This window comes from Cervus canadensis, chromosome X, assembly GCF_019320065.1.
Source record: "Cervus canadensis isolate Bull #8, Minnesota chromosome X, ASM1932006v1, whole genome shotgun sequence".
Taxonomy (NCBI): domain Eukaryota; kingdom Metazoa; phylum Chordata; class Mammalia; order Artiodactyla; family Cervidae; genus Cervus; species Cervus canadensis.
Genome location: NC_057419.1, coordinates 54,789,062 through 54,809,598, shown reverse-complemented (window position 1 = coordinate 54,809,598; position 20,537 = coordinate 54,789,062). Strand labels below are relative to the sequence as shown.

Genomic DNA, 20,537 nt, shown 5'->3' with positions numbered 1-20,537 from the left:
CCCCGCCCCTTGATACCTAGTGAATACAAGGGTAGAAGAGGATAATTTAGTTCCAACTATTTATCCCGAAGCCTTAGAAGAGAATACAACTCCCAGGTTGCCCCGCTTCCCTGCTCCGCCCCCGCTACTCCACCACCCCCGCCTCCAGCTAGAAAGCGTGTACCACAGAGAAGAGACAATATGGCTCCCGGAGGTGGCAGGAAAAGGCTTTACCCCTTCTGAAGCGTTGAAGAGTGGCGGGAGAGGGATGAAAAAGAAGTGACTACAGCCCGTCATCGGTTTTATCCTCCCAGCCTCTGCTGAGTCCGGTCGGCCTCACCCCTTCTCTCCTCCCAAATCCAGTCAGCTGTCTCCTCTTCACCCCGCCCTCGTTCCCTCTCTAGCTCACCCCTCCCCTCGGGAATCCTTTCCCCGCCCCCTCGCCCCCCCGCGGAGTGCGCACGCGCCCGCCCCCAGCTTCGCGCCCAGATCGCCGCCTAGCCTGCTCGCGCAGCCGCCGTCTCATCTGCCCACCGACGAAGCATGGGCGTCCAGGGCTTCCAAGAGTTCCTGGAGAAGCGCTGTCCCGGGGCCGTGGTGCCAGTGGACCTCCTCAAACTCGCGCGCACGGTCTCGCGCCAGCAACAGCAGCAGCACCAGCATCGCCAGCTGCCGCCTACGGCAGCCCTAGCGCCCGGGGCTCCACGCGCCGCCAGGGGCTCCGCGCCTCAGCAACCGCCATTCCCGCCCGCCGCCTTGGGTGCCTACTCCGGGGGCGCGGGGCCGACTCGGCACCATCACCCCGCTCACCACTTCCACCATCACGGCCAGGCGCACCCCGGCCTGCACCCGCCGCCGCCGCCGCCGCCACCGCCACCGCCGCCGCCCCCTCCGCTCCCCGGGGCCCGGGTGCTTGTGGACGCGGGCTCAGCGCTGCCGCGGCTTTATGGCGGCTACCAGACGGATTGGGTGTGTGGCGGCCAATGGAACGCCATGCTGGGCTACTTGTCAGCGCTCTGTCAGGCTTGTGCCTATCCCGGAGGCGACGGCCTGGAGCTGGTGGTCATGTTCCCCGGGGGCCTGGGCAAGGACCGGCTGGCTGAGTGGGGCCGTCGGTGCCAGGCCGAGCGGCAGACAGCGCAACTGATCGTGGGACACGTGGGCAACAAGGGCACCCCTCCTCCTCGGGCCTGGTTCCTGCCACCGGCCTGCCTGAGCCACTGCGTGAGGCTAGCACTCATCCGCTTCCGGGTCAAGGTGAGGGAGGGGCCGGATCTTAAATAACTCGCCCCACACCTTTTCCCTCTCAACTAAACACCTAACCACCCACCCACTTACCTTTCTCCCATCTACCCACTCACTGTCCAGTCGGCTAACCCACTTGCTTAAATACCCTTGACCATTTTATCCATCTACCCAACCCTTCATACCACCCCCTACCGATTCGCTCACCTACATTAACCACATCTCTCTACCCATGTCATCCCAATAACCCCCTTTACCCAATTGGCCTATCTCTAGGTTTTAGCAGAATGTCTTTTGTAGCTCCATCTTTCTCCTGCTGTTTTCTGCCTCAAGCTGCCCTTTTCAAATTTTGCAGTTGATATCCTTCTGTTAGTCTCTTTCCAAACTTGCAACAGATCAGTTAAACATGTTAATTGAACACCTTTCTTCTACAACTTTTCCCCGAATTTTGAACCATTGCTTCTTTTGCACCCATCTGTCCATTCAACCATTTTCATTTCAACCTATTTTTATCTCATCCTTCCTTAACCTAAACAAACAAACAAACAAACCGACTGGTTCACTTTTCAACAAGTGTTAACCCACTAAGAGGAAGGGGTTTAGAAGACATGTGAGACATGGTTCCTGCCCTTGGAAAATTAAAATATACACATGAAACATTTATTCAATGGTATAAATGTGTTATGTGGTTACGCTTTATGGTAAAGATTGTAAGTATAGTACTTGTTGTGGTGTATGTGTGTTGGGGGGCTATATCTGGGCTAAAATGCTCAGAGGAGGCTTCCTTGAAGTTGGACCTCACCTGGGTCTTAAAGAATGAATTGGGTTTGAATTACTTACATGCTTGGGAAGAGGCTTCTTTAAAGGAGAGAAAAAAAGCGAGCAGAAGCAAATGAGAATATCAAGCATGTGCGGCCCCATGGGGGCCAGTCTAATCTCTGCATGGGGTCACTGCATATGGGGCCTGGAGGACAGCTTGGCAGCATCCCCAGTTCTTGGCACAACTGCTGTTGCTTTGTTGCCTTCCCATACTCTTAGGTTTCAAGTTCCTACGTGTAGGGAATAGCAAGGCTTGAGAATTAGAGGAGGTGGGCAGGAAGAAAAAAAAATAGTACAGGGTTGAGTAGGACAGAACTACAAACCTATTCCCCAACCAAGGCTCTTGGGGATGTGCACACAGTCAGAAAACAACATGGAACTGGAATCATAAACTAAGGAAATGGTGCTGGGTGGAGTAATGAGGAGGAGAAAATCTCAGCTAAGAGATTGAAAGACCCACATAAAGAAACTTGCAGTGGTCATACGGCTTGTGTCTAGAGTCCAGTCATGCTAGACTTGTGCTCAGCATCTAATATGTGCCTAGGCTGGATAGATTATAGCTGTTTTTAATAATTTTTAAAAAAAATTCAGTCACAAGCTATCTCAATACAAAGTGGGAGAAATATATATATCGGACTCCATTTGCTTGCCTTCCTGACTGGGCATTTTTTCAGTAGTTTGTCCATTCATGGCCATTCTTTACACTTTGTTTTCACTGCTACCACTCCACCTTTAAGGACTTTTTACCTCATTGTCATTATTAACTTGGTTGCTGTCAACAGTGACTAAGGTTGATGGAATGCTCACTGTGTGCCAGCTGCTAATCTGGGTGCTTTATCAAATGAAAATTATCTCATTTGATCCTCACAATAACCTGTGAAACAGTATTATCTGTTTTCAAATTAGGGAACTGAGGCACAGGAGGTTTAGAAACTTGCCCAGAGTCACCTGGCAATAAATGGCAGAGCTAGGATACGTGCCCAGGTGATCTGGCTCCAAAGCTCATGCTCTTAGCAACAGTGATCTAAGATGAAGCCTTCTAAAGTGCCAGTAAGATTAAATTATTTGCATATTGGACTAAAATCTTCTCTGGCTTCTGGGTAAAGACAGGTTTGGGGCTGTTTGTTATTATTCGTTGAGTACCTATAGGCTAGGTAATATGTTGATTGCTGAGGATTCAGAGTGAAGTAAGGGGATCACTACCCTCAAGAAGGTCAGATTTTAGTAAAGGAGACAAGCTGAAAACAAAGTTGCAGGTACTGTGAATTAATTGCTCATGATTGAAAAATATGGTCCCTGTAGGGAGTATTGGTTAATTCTGGTTGAAAGTGTGAAAATTGAGGGCGGTTTCACAGATTGATACTGAGCCTTGAAGAGGTCTGGAAAGGATGGTTCAGAGAGTGGACACAGATGTGGAGACATAAAATGGCCTTTGAGCTCTGAATAGATTTTGATTAGAGGTTGGCGGGGTAGTTGAACACTGTGGGTTTGTGGTTTTCCAACTTTTTTGTTCATGACATCATCAGCAAAAATTGAGAGGCAACCCTAAAATGACCTACTAAGATTCTTCATTACACATAGGCTCACTTTTAAAATCCCAGCAGTTCATAAAAAATATATCTTGGATAGGGCAGATGGATTGATAGGTGGTAAAGCAAATGTAGTAAAAATGGTAGAGTCTCAGTTGTGATTAGTTTAATGTTCACTATGAAATTGTTTCAACTTTGCTATATGTTTAAAGTTTTTTGAAACTAAATGTTGGGGGGAAATTTCTCAGTAGTCATAAGCACTGCTGTTTGCAAAATACATGTCTTGTTTCCCATGCTAGATTATAAACAACTCTTTGATCTTTTCATAGTCTCCATAATAACTTGTTTATTTTAGGTACAGGATATCTTTTTTTCCTTCAATGAAGAGGTTAGTGATCTTAATAGAATACGTTGTAGGGATGACTTTTTAAAAGTGTGTAGTGTGGCTCTTAATATGGTGAATTTAAGACTGGCTCCAAACTGCATCTATAAAATATCTGTAGATGTAATCAGTGACTGAAGTTTTCTCTCCTTGCTCTGGTCAGTGATTGTTGTTGTTGGAGTGATGGAGAACTTCTTGGTTTCTAACACAGACTTGAAAAGTGTTGGTTAATAACTGATTGTGATTTGCATTTTCAGGGGGCTGTTTCACTGTCTTGAAGATAGTTTTTCACTTGAATGATTTGCATGCCTTCCATTTCTTTTGACTGAAATGCTAGTGATTCAGTCCAAAACCCACTAGTGTATTTCTCCTTCCCTTGGTTCTGTTCTTGAGTCTAGGTCACAAGTTTGGCCTTTATTCCCAATCTGATTTTCATTTGTGACAGAGAAAATAGAGTTAGAGGGATTAAATAAAAGATAAATTGCCGGGTTGTCTGTTTAGGTTTAAACAATTTAGGACTTCGCTTGAAAATATTCATTGTTATGTATAACTGGGATGAATTTTGTTATTTGGTTGGTTTCATTTGTATGTTCTGCAAACCTTTGTAAGTGATCATTGCCAGTAGCAGAAAAATTAAGTAAAACCACAAATCACTACTACCTAATCTCTTCCCAAGGGTCTCAGAGCAACCATAAAGCAGTTTTAGAATGTGGTTTCAAAGATGATGTGGGTGGTTAATGGTACGAATACTTTGTTTTAATGGTTAATGTATATATATTACAAAAAAATAGAACACATGAAACCCATAGTTTCATAGGTATAACTCTTTAGAATGAGGCCAATTTTTAAAAAAGTAAGTTGACTTAAAGAAAAGTATTAAGGTACAGCACTTGGATATAGTACTTGGAGGGGCTTCCCTGGTGGCTTAGTGGTAAAGAATCCGCCTGCTAATGCAGGAGATATGGGTTTGATCTATGGGTCAGGAAGATCCCCTGGAGAAGAAAATGCCTAGCCACTCCAGTATTCTTGCCTGGCACATCCCATGGACAGAGGACCCTGGTGGGCTGTAGTCCATGGAGTTGCAAAAGAGACATGACTTTGCAACTAAACAACAGTACTTGGATGTTGCAGAAATCATGTTGATAGTAGATGAATAAGTAAAAGTTTGAGAAATCTGATCAAGAGCATACACCATTTTGTGCTTTTGTTCTCTAGAATACAGTATAGCAGTGGCTGCTTTGGCTCCTGATTATTATTTTCTTTGCCACTTTATTTTTAATTGAAGGATAATTGCTTTACAGAATTTTGTTGTTTTCTGTAGAACATCAACAAGAATCAGCCATAGGTACACCAATGTCCCCTCCCTCCCATCTCCCTCCGCATCCCACCCTTCTAGATTGTCACAGAGTTTGAGTCCCTGTTTGAGTTCCCTGAGTCATACAGAAAATTCCCATTGGCTGTCTGTTTTACATATGGTATTGTACGTTTCCATGTTATTCTCTCCATACATCTCACTCCTTCCTCCTCTCTCCCCATGTCCAAGGTCTGTTCTCTATGTCTGTTTTTCCACTGCTGCCATGAAAATAAATTCATAAGTACCATCTTTCTAGATTCCATATATATGAGTCAGTATATGGTATATATATTTCCTCTTACTGATTTACTTCATTCTGTATAATAGGCTCTAGGTTTGTCCACTTCATTACAACTGACTCAAATGCATTCCTTTTAAGGCTGAGTAATATTCCATTGTATATATGTACCACAGCTTCCTCGTCCATTCATCTGTCAATTGACATCTAGATTGCTTCCATTTTCTAGCTATTGTAAATAGTGCTGCAATGAACATAGGGGTACAGGTGTCTTTTTCAGTGTTGGTTTCCTCAGGGTATATGCCTAGGACTGGGATTGCTTGGTCATATGGTGGTTTTATTCCTAGTTTAAGGAATCTCCATACCGTCTTCCATAGTGGCTGTATCAATTTACATTCCTACCAGCAATGCAAGAGGGTTCCCTTTTCTCCACACCCTCTCCAGCATTTGTTTGTAGACTTTTTGATGGCCATTCTGACTGGTGTGAGGTGGTATCTCATTATAGTTTTGATTTGCATATCTCTAATAATGAGCAATGTTGAGCATCTTTTCATGTGTTTGTTAGCCATCTGTATGTCTTCTTTGGAAAAATGTCTGTTTAAGGCTTTTTCCCCACTTTTTGATTAGGTTGTTTGTTCTTCTGCCATTGAGTTGTATGAGCTGCTTGTATATTTTGGAAATTAATTCTTTGTCAGTTGTTTCCTTTGCTTTTATTTTCTCCCATTCTGAGGGTTGTCTTTTCACCTCACCTTGTTTGTAGTTTCCTTTGCTGTGCAAAAGCTTTCAAGTTTAATTAGGTCCCACTTGTTTATTTTTGTTTTATTTCCATTAAGAGGTGGGTCATAGAGGATCTTGTTTTGATTTATGTCATCAAGTGTTTTGCCTGTTTTCCTCTAAGAATTTTATAGTTTCTGATCTTACATTTAGGTCTTTAATCCATTTTGAGTTTATCTTTGTGTATGGTGTTAGGAAGTATTCTAATTTCATTCTTTTGCACCTAGCTGTCCAGGTTTCCCAGCACCACATACTGAAGAGGCTGTCTTTGCCCCGTTCTTTATTCTTGTCTCCTTTGTCAAAAATAAGGTACCCATAGGTGCCTGGGTTTATCTCTGGACTCTGTCTTATTACATTGGTGTCTATTTCTGTTTTGTGCCAGTTCCATACTGTCTTGATGACTGTAGCTTTGTAGTATAATCTGTAGTCAGGAAGGTTGATTCCTCCAGCTCCATTCTTCTTTCTCAAGACTGCTTCGGTTATTCAGGGTCTTTTCTGTTTCCATATGAATTGTGAAAATTTTTGTTCTACTTCTGTGAAAAAAATGCCATTGGTAATGTGATAGGGATTGCATTGAATCTGTAGATTGCATTTGGCAGTATAGTCATTTTCACAATATTGATTCTTCCTACCCAGGAATATGGACTGTCTCACCATCTGTTTATGTCATCCTTGATGTTTTTTCATCAGTGTCTCATAATTTTCTGTATACAGTTCTTTTGTTTCCTTAGGTAGGTTTATTCCTAGATATTTTTTGTTCTTGTTGTTGCCATGGTGAATGGGATTGATTGCTTTATTTCTCTTTCTGATTTTTCATTGTTAGTATATAGGAATGCAGGTGATTTCTGTGTATTGACCTTGTATCCCTTGACTTTGCTAAATTCACTGATTAGCTCTAGTGATTTTCTGATAATATCTTTAGGGCTTTTTATGTATAGTACATTGTCATCTGCAAACAGAGTTTTACTTCTTTTCCGATCTGGATTCCTTTTACTTATTTTCTCTAATTGTCATAGCTAGGACCTCTCAAGACTGTGTTGAGTAATAGTGGTGAGAGTGGACACCCTTGTCTTGTTCCTGATGTTAAAGGAAATGCTTTTATTTTTACATCATTGAGAAATATTTCCTGTGGGCTTATCATATATGGCCTTTTCTATGTTGAGGTGGTTCCCTCTATGTCCATTTTTTGAAGCGTTTTTATCATAAATGGGTGCTGAATTTTGTCAGAGGCTTTTTCTGCATCTATTGAGATGATCATATGGTTTTTATCTTTCAGTTTGTTAATATGGTGTATCACATTGAATGATTTGCATATATTGAAGAATCCTTACATCCCTGTAATAAACCTGGCTTGATCGTGGTGTTTGAGCTTTTTAATGTATTGTTGAATTCTGTTTGCTAGAATTTTGTTGAGGATTTTTGTATCTATGTTCATCAGTGATATTTGCCTGTGGTTTTCTCTTTGTGTGTTGTCTTTGCCTGTTTTTGGTATCAGGGTGATTGTGGCCTTGTAGAATGAGTTTGGAAGTGTTCCTTTCTCTGCAATTTTTTGGAAGAGTTTCAGAAAAATATTCATTAGCTTTTCTGTAAATGCTTGATAGAATTCCCCCTGTGAAGCCATCTGGCCCTGGTCTTTTGTTTTTTGGGAGATTTTTTATCACAGTTTTGATTTCATCGTTTGTAATTGGCTTGTTCATAATTTCTGTTTCTTCCTGGTTCAGTCTTGGGAAGTTAAACTTTTCTAAGAATCTGTCCATTTCCTCTGGGTTGTCTGTTTTGTTAGCACATAGTTGTTCATAATATTCTGTTATGATCCTCTGTATTTCTGTCTTGTCTGTTGTAACCTCTTCTTTTTCATCTCTAATTTTGTTGGTTTGATTTTTTCCCCCCTTTTTTCTTGATGAGTATGGCTAGTGGTTTGTCAGTTTTGTTTATCATCTCAAAGAACTAGCTTTAATTTTATTAATCTTTGCTATTGCTTCCTTCATTTCTTTTTCATTTATTTCTGCTCTGATATTTGTGATTTCTTTCCTTCTGCTGACTTTGGGGACTTTTTTTTAGGGGGGGGACTTTTTCTTCTTTTTCCAGCTGCTTTAGTTGTAGTTAGGTTGTCTATTCAGAGCATTTCTTGGTTCTTGAGGTAGAATTGTATTGCCATAAACTTCTTGCTTTGAACTACTTTTGCTGAATCCCATAGGTTTTGGGTCATCGTGTTTTTGTTGTCATATATTTCTAGAAATCTTTTGATTTTCCCTTGTTTCTTCAGTAACCTCTTCATTATTTAGTAGTGTATTATTTAATCTCCATGATTTTGTGTTCTGGGCATTTTTTTCCTGTATTTGATAACTATTTTCATAGTGTTGTGGTCAGAGAAAGATATTTGATACAATTTCAGTTTTCTTAAATTTCCTGAGGCTTGACTTGTGACCCAAGATGTGGTCTATTCTGGAGAATGTTCCATGTGCACTTGAGAAGAAATTGTATTCCTCTGCATTTGCATGGAAAGTCCTGAAGATACCAGTTAGGTCCATTTGGTCTAATGTTTCATTTAAGGTTTGTTTCTTTATTGATTCTCTGTTTTAATGATCTGTCCATTGCTAAAGTGGTGTGTTGAAGTCCCTTACTCTTATTGTGTTACTGTCGAGTTCCCCTCTCATGCATATTAGCGTTTGCCTTATGTGTTGAGGTTCTCCTACGTTGGGTGCATAAATATTTGCAACTGTTATGTCTTCTTCTTGGATCAATCCTTTGATCATTATGTAGTGTCCTTCTTTGTGTCTTATAATATTCTTAATTTTGAAGTCTATTTTGTCTGAAATAAGGATTGCCACTCTGACTTTCTTTTGGTTTCCATTCACATGGAATATCTTTTTCTATCCTTTCAGTCTGTATATGTCTCTAGGTCTGAAGTGTGTCTCTCATAGGCAACATATATATGGATCTTGTTTTTGTATCCATTCCGTCAGTCTGTATCTTTTGGTTGGTGCATTTAATATGTTTACATTTAAGGTAATTAGTGATATGTATGCTCCTATTGACATTTTCTTAATTGTTTGGGGTTTGTTTTTTTAGGTCTTTCTTTCCTCTTGTGTTCACTGGCTATGTAATTCCCTTTAGTATTTGTTGTGAGGCTGGTTTGGTGGTGCTAAATTCTCTTAACTTTTGTTTGTCTGTAAAGCTTTTGATTTTTCCATCAATTTTGAATGAAATCTTTGCTGCATATCGTAATCTTGGTTGTAGATTTTTTTCTTTCAGTACTTTAAATATATCTTGCCATTCCCTTTTGGTCTGCCACATTTCTCCTGAAAGATCCACTGTTAATCATATTGGTTTCCCCTTGTATGTTAACTTGTTGCTTTTCCCTTGATGCTTTTAGCATTCTTTCTTTGTGCTTAATCTCTGTTAGCTTGATTAATATGTGTCTCAATGTTTTTCTCCTTGGGTTTATTCTGTAAGGGATTCTCTGCGCTTCTTGGACTTGATTGACTATTTCCTTTCCTGTGTTGGGGAAGTTTTCAACTATAATTTCTTCAAAAATTTTCTCAGTGCCTTTCTTTTGTTTTTCTTCCTCTGGGACCCCTATAACTTGAATGTTGGTGTGTTTAATATTGTCCCAAATGTCTCTGAGGCTATCCTCAATTCTTTTCATTCTTTTTTCTTTATTCTGGTCTCCAGCAGTTATTTCCACCATTCTGTCTTCCAGCTCACCTATCCAGTCTGCCTCAGTTATTTTGCTATTGATTCCTTCTAGAGTATTTTTATTTCAGTAATTGTGTTTTTCATTTCTGTTTGCTTATTCTTTATTTCTTCTATGTACTGGTAATTGTATTAACTATGTTAATTGTTTCTTGCATTTTCTCCATTCTATTTTCAAGTCTTTAGAGCATCTTTACTGTCATTATTCTGAATTCTCTTTCAGGTAGGTTGCTTATTTTCTCTTTGTGTGTTTGGTCTTGTAAGTTTCTACCTTGTTCTTCATCTGTGCTGTATTTCTCTGTCTTTTTGATATTTTTCTAACTTGCTCCACTTGAGGTCTCCTTTTCCCAGGCTTTAGAGTTGTATTCCTTCTTCCTGTTGGTTTTTGCCCTTGTAGGGAAAGGTAGGTTGAGTGGTTTCTGTTGACTTCTTGTTGGGGTGACATCTGCCGGTATTCTAGTGAGAGGAGACCAAGCTGATCAAGCAGATAATTACAGAAATACTTGGACATATACACACACTTCCACACATAGAGTTATAAGCAAAGTATTCTAAAGAAAAGAGTACAGGAGACTGACTTTGTGAAGAAAGGATGAAAAATGATATCGACCAATTAAAACCAGAGCTAGCTAATGCTCAATCTGAAAAACTGAGCCTGAGCAGAGTGTCAACTGGGGAATATAGCAAAGAGAGCGCAAGAATTTAACTTACTTGGTGAAAAAAAGAAAGTGAAGGAAAATAGGGAAAAGAAAAAAAGAAGAGAAGGGAGAGGAAAGGAAAGGGTGGAAACGGTAAAAACAAGAGAAAAGCAAAATAGAAAAACAAAGATAAATAGACATATGTGAAAGATTTATACATATTTGGGAATAGCTACAACTGGTAAGGATGTATAAGAAAAGCAGTCAAATATATCAAAAACAAAATCCAAGAAATCCCCCAAAAAAGGGGTGAAAAAGGAAAAAGTAATCTTAAAATGAGTTTTTTGTTTACAGGAAAAACAAAGAGGAAAACTCCACACCACCACAAAAGGCTAATGTGAAGGTAGAAATATGTAGGTGGAATAAACTGTGATTTATAAGAAAAAAAACGTTTTCAAGGTCGTAGTTCTTTTTGGTTGTGGATTCCGCCCCAGTGGGTGGGGGTTGGATTAGTGTTCCTGTGATGTTTTCCTGGTTGGGGGAGCTTGTGCCTGTGTTCTCGTTGATGTGCCTATATCTCGTCTCTCTAAAGGGCAATTCAGTTTCCACTAGTAGGTTTTGGGGTGTCTGTGGGTTCAGTATGTCTTTGGGCAGTCCTTCTGTCTTTGGGCAGTCCTTCTAGCTTTAGCAGTGTTACACACATCTATTTCCACAGCTGTATCAAAGCCCTCTCAGTATATCTTCACTGCCGCCAGCCCCCTACTTGTCCCTGGAATCTTTGCTGGTGCTTCTGTTCCCCGGTCCTGCCCTGCCCTGAACTGCAAAACAAAGCTTGCTAGATGGGATCTTATGTGGATCTTTTCTTGGTTCCCAAACTGTGCACTCTGCTTTGCAGAGACTTCTGTGGGCTTCCCTCAGGCCCCTGAGCTCACCCTCTGCATCATGGGGCTTGTGTACACTTGTCTCAGCTCCCTGAGCCCACACTTTGCATTGTGCTGCTTGTGTTCACTTGTCTCAGCTCACCAGGCCCACCCTCTATGTCTCAGGGCTTGTGTTCACTTGTTTCGGCTACTTGGGACCACCCTCTGCATCCTGGGGCTTATGTGCACTTGTCTCTGCTCCCTGGACCCACCGTCTGGGTCTCGGGGCTTGCGTGCACTTGTTTTGTCTCAGCAGCCAGCCCTCTATGTCACAGGTCTTGTGTGCACTTGTCTCGGCTCTCCAGGCCTGCCCTCTGAGCTGCGAGGGTTGTGTGTGCTGGAGAGGTTTGTATGCTGTGCCTCGCTCGTCACCCTGGGCCCACCCTCTGCACCGTGGGACTTCTGTGGCCTTCTCTCAGTTCCCTGAGCCCACCATTTGCTCAGGGCCACAATCCGTGAGTTGTTTACGGGCTAAGGAGTGCAGCTTTTTCTCTTTTCTGCCCTCTAAGGCCCGCTTTGCCAGTTTTCCCAGATTCTGCATCTCCCCCTTGGGCCTGCCTGTGAGGGAGTTTCCCAGTGCACAGGAACTCTTCCTGCTTCAGGATTCCCTCCCTCCCTCGGGCACAAGCTCCCATCCAGAAGTTTCTCTGTCTTTTCCCTTTTTATGTCTCCCATTCTCTCTTCTACCTCATTCCAGGGAGCTTAACCTATCCCCCTGGAGGCCTGGAGTCTTCTGCTATTGCCTAGAGGTTGCTTTATAGACGTTGCTCTTCATATTGATGAGTTCTTGATATATTTGTGGTGACTGGCAATTTCCCTGTCTTACTTCTCTGCCATCTTCTTACCTCCTGATTATTTAATTGTCCTCAATCATTGACACATCCTGAAATGTTAGTGACTCTTCTAGATGCACCAGTGGTAGGAAAAATTACCATAATAGTAATTATTTCTGTTCTTGAGCACCAGGTTGTATAGCAAGTGCTTTTTACATATCTTGTTTAATCCACATAAGCTCACAAAATGTGTGCTTTTCTGCTCATTTAACAGTTGAATAACAGATGCAAAGAAGTGAAATGATTTTCCTTTGGTCTAGACATTAGTACTGTTCATGGGGTTCAAGCAAAAGGCAAAGGAGAAAGGGAAAGATATACCATCTGAATGCAGAGTTGCAAAGAATAGCAAGCAGAGATAAGAAAGCGTTCTGAAGTGAACAATGCAAACAAATAGAGTAAAACAATAGACTGGGAAAGACTACAGATCTCTTCAAGAACATTGAAGATACCAAGGGAACCCTTCATGCAAAGATGGGCACAGTAAAAGACAGAATCAAAAAGGACCCAACAGAAGAGATTAAGAGGAGGTGGCAAGAATACACAGAAGAACTATGCAAAACAGCTATTAATTACCCAGATAACCCCAATGGTGTGGTCACTCATCTAGAGCCAGACATCCTGGAGTGTGAGGACAAGTGGCCTGAGGAAGCATCACTATGAACAAACCTAGTGGAGGTTATGGAATTCCAGCTGAGCTATTTCAAATCCTAAAAGATGATGCTATTAAAGTGCTGCACTCATTATGTCAGCAAATTGGGAAAACTGAGCAGTGGCCACAGGACTGGAAAAGATCAGTTTTCATTCCAATCTCAAAGAAGGGCATTGTCAAAGAATGTTCAAACTACCACACAATTGCACTCATTTCACATGCTTAGCAAAGTAATGCTCAAAATCCTTCAAGCTAGGCTTCAACAGTATGTGAACCGAAAACTTTCAGATGTGCAGGCTGGATTTTAAAAAGGCAGAGGAACCAGAGATCAAATTGCCAACAGCAGTTGATCATAGAAAAAGCAAGAGAATTCCTAGAAAACATCTACTTCTGCTTCATTGGATATGCTAAAGCCTTTGACTGTGTGGGTCACAATGAACTGTGGAAAATTCTTCAAGAGATGGGAATACCAGACCACCTGACCTGCCTCCTGAGAAACATGTATGCAGGTCAAGAAGCAACAGTTAGAACCAGACATGAAACAATGGACTGGTTCAAAATTGGGAAAGGAGTATGTCAAGGTTGTATGTTGTCACTGTGCTAATTTCACTTACATGCAAAGTACATTATGTACTTACATGCAGAGTACATCGTGTGAAATGCCAGGCTGGATGAAATGCAAGCTGGAATCAAGATTGTCAGGAGAAATATCAATAACCTCAGATATGCAGATGACACCAACCTTATGGCAGAAAGTGAAGAGGAACTAAAGAGCCTCTTGGTGAACGTGAAAGAGGAGAGTGAAAAAGCTGGCATAATACTCAGCATTCAAAAAACTTAAGATCATGGCATCCAGTCCCATTACTTCATGGCAAATAGTGGAGCAACAGTTGAAACAGTGACAGACTTTATTTTCTTGGGCTCCAAAATCACTGCAGATGGTGTATGTAGCCATGAAATTAAAGACTCTTGCTCCTTAGAAGAAAAGCTATAACAAACCTGGAGGCATATTAAAAAGCAGAGATATCACTTACATCTAGTCAAAGCTATGGTTTTTCCAGTAGTCATACAGAGATGTGAGAATTGGACCATAAGGAAAGCAGAGTGCCGAAGAATTGATTCTTTCAAACTGTGGTGCTAGGAAAAGGCTATTGAGAATTCCTTGGATTTCAAGGAGATCAAGGAAATCAAACGTGAATATTTATTGGAAGGACTGATGCTGAAGCTCCAATTCTTTGGCCACCTGATGCAATGAGCCCACTCATTGGAAGAGGCCCTGATCCTGGGAAAGATGGAGGGCAGGAGGAGAATGAGTCGACAGAGGATGAGATGGTTGGATGACATCAGCAACTCAATGGACATGAGTTTGAGCAAACTCTGAGAGATAGTGAAGGATAGGGAATCCTGGCATGCTGCAGTCCATAGGGTTGCAAAGAGTCAGACATGACCAAATGACTGAACAACAACAAAATATACAGTAAATAGTGTATAAAATTCTGTCCAGGATTTGTATTGCGTAAAGTCTGTTTCCACAGTTTCACCACATGGTTTCCTTTTTGTACGTTCTTGTGTCAAATTGCACACTTTTTAGCCAGATAATATGCATTGATGCAATAAAAAAATTTTTTAAGATTTATTGAGCACTTATGTTCATTTGCTAAATGGACAGTACTGCCAGTACAAGCAAATGTGTAAGCTCAGTGCCAAGTGAGTGACTCACATAATGATTTTATAGGAATTCAAAAGAAGCAGTCTCTTTTTTTCCCTACATTTTAAGTCTCTCCCTTTCTGGTTTCTTTCACTTATAAGTACATATGCATATACAAATAACCTTTAAAGAATAAAAACTTCCCCTTTGATTTGTAATTCCCTTAATCCCTCTTCTTCCCTTTTAACCATCATCATTCTTGAAGATAGAAGATTTTATTAATTCCCATTCCCTAGCCTATTGCCACTTGATATGTGATGTCACCATTCTGAAGCCACCAAAATCATTTCCGTTCTTACCCTTTATTCATGCTCTATGAGATATCCTTTCTTTGAATTTCCTTTCTTGGATTCCATAATGCAGCTTAGTGCTGATTCTCCCATATAAGTCTCTAGTTGTTTCTCCTCCTGTTACTGCTTCCTTAAGCATTGGTGCTCTCATGAATTCTGCCCTAACCATATTCTTCGACATTCATTTTCTGAGCAATCTTATCCGTTATTGTGCCTTTAAATGTTAACTGTATTATGATTATTCCTATAGCTGTTTTTCTCTAGCCCAACCTCTCTCATAAGCTTTCAACACATCTTTTCATTGTCTTGTAGGTCACTTATATTTAAAAAAATCCAAGATGTCTTATAGGTCACTTATATTAAAAAATACCCAAGATGGAGTTCATTATTTTCTTTTTTTTTTTTTTTTTTTAGGGCTGAACTTTAATAGAATGTGAAAGTTTGAACTCTTACACTTTAAACAAACAAAACCTAGAAATTACTGATTGGTTCAAAACGGTTTTATGGAAAAACTAATCTGTAACAAAAACTTGGCATTGAGTGCGAAGGCTCCACCTTTGAGCAAAGCATACAAAGGGTCCTGGGGGCGGACGGTGGTGGGCAGACGTTCACAAGAGCAGGCACTTTCTCTTCCTCTTCTTGACGGGGGGCGGGCAGAGAACCGCCCGGATCGCTTCATCAAACACTGTCTTGAGGCCTCGCTGCGTGAGCGCGGAGCACTCCAGGTATTTGACGGCACCGATCTCCTTGGCCATGGCCAAGCCCTGCGGGTAGGTGATGGGCGTCAGCTTCTTCTCCTTCAGCTTCTCGATCGTGTCTTTATCGTCCCTCAGGTCAAGTTTCGTCCCCACCAGGATGATGGGTGTGTTGGGACAGTGGTGTCGCACTTCAGGGTACCACTTTGCACGAACATTTTCAAATGATGCAGGACTCACAAGAGAAAAGCAAATTAAGAATACATCTGTCTGCGGGTAGGACAGGGGGCGTAATCGGTCATAATCTTCTTGTCAGGCTGTGTCCCACAAGCCCAGATTCACGGGTTTTCCATCCACCATGACATTGGCAGAGTAGTTGTCAAAGACAGTGGGGATGTATTCTCTAGGAAATGCATTTGTAGTGTAACTGATCAGGAGGCAAGTCTTACCCACAGCTCCGTCTCCCACCACCACACACTTGATGGCCTGCATCTGGGCCGCTCGCTGGGCCGCGGCGGCCAGGCGCTAAGGAGAAAGGCGGCGAGCTCCGGGAGAGGCGGGCGGGCGGGCGCGCGGCTGCGGGCGGCAAGGCGCGGGGTGCCAGGGCCGCTGTCCACGCCGCCTCGCCCTCCGCCGACGGAACGCCGGAGCCCAGCAGCCGGAGTTCATTATTTTCCACCAAAACTTGTTCTACTTAGGGTGTTCTCTTTTTCTATGAATGTCATCTTTCATCATTTCAAGCCAGAAACCATGAGGATCTTCTCAATTCTTCAGTCTTCCTGTCACTTATCCTATCCACTTGGTCACCAGATCCTGTCACCTTTACCTCAAATATATCTCCTGAGTCCAGCTACTTCCAACCCCATTGCTGTAGTTCAGGCTGCCATCATTTCTTACCTGAACTGTGAAAATTGCCTCTCTCTTTGTGCCATAGTCCATCTTCTACATTGCTATCAGAGAAGCTGACGTTTTTCTGTGCCCAAAGATACCCAATGACTTTTTGCCTAACCTTACTAAACTCAGACTTGTGAGCATGGCAGACAATGCCATTCACACAGTCTGATCCCAAACTCTCTCCAACTTACTTGGTGCTTACATTTGCCATACCTGTTCCAAACATTGGAAGGTCCCAACCATTCTGAACTTTCTTTTTTTAACATTCTAGACATACCATGTCTTCTCATATAGTGCTTTTCTTATTTAACTCTCACTCTTTGTGTAGCAGGTTCCTACTTATTCTTGCTAAAATGTTGTCACTATGAAATCTTTCCCAGCCGAGGTAAATGATGCCTTACCTTGTGCTGCCAGAGTGCCTTTTTTTTTTAATTCTCGTTTTTTTTTTCTCATAGTATTTTCATATCACATTATAATTCTCCTTTTTTCTCCATTGCCATGTGCACTGTATCCCTAGAACTTACTTACCTTTTGACTGGAAATTTGTATGTTACTCAGTTCAGTTGCTAAGTTGCGTCTGACTCTGCGACCACATGGACTGCAGCACGCCAGGCTTCCCTGTCCATCACCAGCTCCCAGAGCTTGCTCAAACTCATGTCCATTGAGTCGGTGATGCCATCCAACCATCTCATCCTCTATCATCCCCTTCTCTTCCCCTCTTCAATCTTTCCCAGCATCAGGGTCTTTTCCAATGAGTCAGTTTTTTGCATTAGGTGCCCAAAGTGTTGGAGCTTCAGTTTCAGCATCAGTCCTTCCAATGAATATTTAGGACTGATTTCTTTAGGATTCACTGGTTTGATCTCCTTGGAGTCCAAGGGACTCTCAAGAGGCTTCAGCAACACCACACTTCAAAAGCATCAATTCTTCAGTCTCAACTTTCTTTATGGTCCAACTCTCACATCCATACATGACTGCTGGAAAAACCATAGCTTTGACTAGACAGATGTTTGTTGGCAAAATAATGTCTCTACTATTTAATAAGCTGTCTAAGTTGGTCATAGCTTTTCTTCCAAATAGCAAGTGTCTTTTAATTTCATGGCTGCAGTCACCATCAGTGGTGATTTTGGAGCCCAAGAAAATAAAGTCAGTCACTGTTTCCTTTGTTCCCCATCTATTTGCCTGGATGCCATGATCTTAGTTTTCTGAATGTTGAGTTTTAAAGCAGCTTTTTCACTCTCCTCTTTACTTTCATTAAGGGGCTCTTTAGTTCCTCTTCGCTTTCTGCCATAAGGGTGGTATCATCTGCATATCTGAGGTTACTGATTTTTTTCCTGGCAATCTTGATTCCAGTTTGTGTTTCATCCAGCCCAGCATTTTGCATGATATACTCTGCATATAAGTTAAATAAGCAGGGTGACAATATACAGCCATTAGGTACTCCTTTCCCAATTTGGAACCATTCTGTTGTTTCATGCCCAGTTCTTACAGTTGGTTCTTAATGACCTGCATACAGATTTCTGAGGAGGCAGGTAAGGTGTTCTGGTATTCCCATCTCTTGAAGAATTTTCCAAGTTTGTTGTGATCCACACTGTCAAAGGCTTTGGTTTAGTCAATAAAGCAGAAGTAGATGTCTTTCTGGAACTCACTTCCTTCTTCTATGATCCTATGGATGTTGGCAATTTGATCTCTGGTTCCTCTGCCTTTTCTAAATCCAGCTTGAACATGTGGAACTTATTGATTCACATATTGTTGAAGCCTCACTTGGAGAATTTTGAGCATTACTTTGCTAGCGGGTGAGATGAGCGCAATTGTGTATAGTTTGAACATTCTTTGGTATTGCCTTTCTTTGGGATTAGAATGAAAACACCTTTTCCAGTCCTGTGGCCACTGCTGAGTTTTCCCAATTTGCTGGCATATTGAGTGCAGCTGTTTCACAGCATCATCTTTGAAGATTTGGAATACCTCAACTGGAATTCCATCACCTCCACTAGCTTTGTTCACAGTGATGCTTCCAAAGGCCCAATTGACTTCACACTTAGGATGTCTGGCTGTAGGTGCGTGATCACACCATCATGGTTATCTGGACCATGAAGATCTTTTTTGTGTAGTTCTTTGTGTTCTTGCCACCTAATATCTTCTGCTTCTGTCAGGTCCATACCATTTGTGTCCTTTATTGTGCCCCGGTTTGCATGAAATGTTCCCTTGGTATCTCTAATTTTCTTGAAGAGATCTCTAGTCTTTAACCTCTATTTCTTTGCATTGTTCACTGAGGAAGGCTTTCTTTCCTTGCTATTCTTTGGAACTCTGCATTCGGACGGGTATATCTTTCCTTTTCTCCTTTGCCTTTAGCTTCTCTTCTTTTCTTAGCTATTTGTAAAACCTCCTCAGACAACCATTTTGCCTTTTCGCATTTCTTTTTCTTGGGGATTGTCTTGATCACTGCCTCCTGTACAATGTTAAGAACCTCCATCCATGTTTCTTCAGGCACTCTATCAAATCTAATCCCTTGAATCTATTTGTCACTTCCACTGTATAATCATAAGGGATTTGATTTAGGTCATACCTGAATGGTCTAGTGGTTTTCCCTACTTTCTTCAGTTTATGTCTGAATTTGGCAATAAGTTGTTCATGATCTAAGTTGTTCATGATCTGAGCAACTGTCAGTCCCGTTCTTGTTTGTGCTGACTGTATAGAGCATCTCCATCTTCAGCTGCAAAGAGTATGATCAGTCTGATTTTAGTAGTGACCATCTGGTGATGCCCATGTGTAGAGTCATCTCTTGTGTTATTGGAAGAGGGTGTTTGCTATGACCAGTGCATTCTCTTGACGAAACTTTGCCCTGCTTCATTTTGTACTCCAAGGCCAAACTTGCCTGTTACTCCAGGTATTTCTTGACTTCCTACTTTTGCATTCCACTCCCCTATGATGAAAAGAACATCTTTTATGTATGTTAGTTCTAGAAAGTCTTGTAGTAGTAGTCATAGAACCATGTAGGTAGTCATAGAACCATTCAACTTCAGCTTCTTACACATTCCTGACTGGGGCATAGACATGGATTACTCTGACGTTGAATGGTTTGCCTTGGAAACGAACAGAAATCATTCTGTCATTTTTGAGATTGCACCCAAGTACTGCATTTTGGACCCTTTTGTTGACTATGAGGGCTACTCCATTTCTTTTAAGGGATTCTTGCCCCAATAGTAGATACAATTGTCATCTGAATTAATTTTGCCCATTCCAGTCCATTTGAGTTTACTGATTCCTAAAATGTTGATGTTCACTCTTGCCATCTCTTGTTTGACCACTTCCAATTTACCTTGATTCATGGACCTAACATTCTAGGTTCCTATGCATTATTGTTCTTTACAGCATCAGACTTGACTTCCATTACCAGTCACATCTAGAACTGGGCGTTGTTTTCGCTTTGGCTCATCTTTTCATTACTTCTGGAGTTATTTCTTCACTCTTCTCCAGTACCATACCGAGCACCTACCGACCTGGGTAGTTCATCTTTCAGTGTCATGTCTTTTTGCCTTTTCATGCTGTTCATGGAGTTCTCACGGCAAGAATACTGAAGTGTTTTTGCCATTCCTTTCTCCAGTGGACCACATTTTGTCACAACTTTCCACTATGACTTATCCATATTGGGTGTTCCTATTATCTTTTAATTGTGTTCCAAGAGGGCAGAGATTTTGCTGCAGGGCTTGACGCATTGTATATAATAATGGTTAATGAAAGAGAAAGAGGTAAGTTGATAGACTCATTTACTATAGAAGACTTTGAAAGGCAGATAAGGAAGAATTTAGAGCCAGTGTTTTAATGTTATAGGTTCATTCCATGAAACTTACTCAATTTCAAATGTAATTGCCACAGTTTGTTAAGGAAAAGTAAGCT

The 20,537-nt window shown here is 41.5% G+C and overlaps 1 protein-coding gene and 1 pseudogene across 3 annotated transcripts in view; one reads left to right on the top strand and one right to left on the bottom strand.

The window, feature by feature from the left end:
* Window positions 1-355: 355 nt before the first annotated feature.
* Window positions 356-20,537, top strand: part of FAM120C (family with sequence similarity 120C) — a 131,017-nt gene continuing 110,835 nt past the window's right edge. For all 3 annotated transcript variants that reach the window (XM_043457764.1, XM_043457765.1, XM_043457766.1), the window contains exon 1: window positions 356-1,236. In XM_043457764.1, coding sequence (XP_043313699.1) covers window positions 523-1,236 — 714 coding nt within the window. In that variant the 5' untranslated portion in view covers window positions 356-522. The remainder of the gene's footprint in view (window positions 1,237-20,537) is intronic.
* On the bottom strand, window positions 15,462-16,241 carry LOC122434417 (annotated as a pseudogene).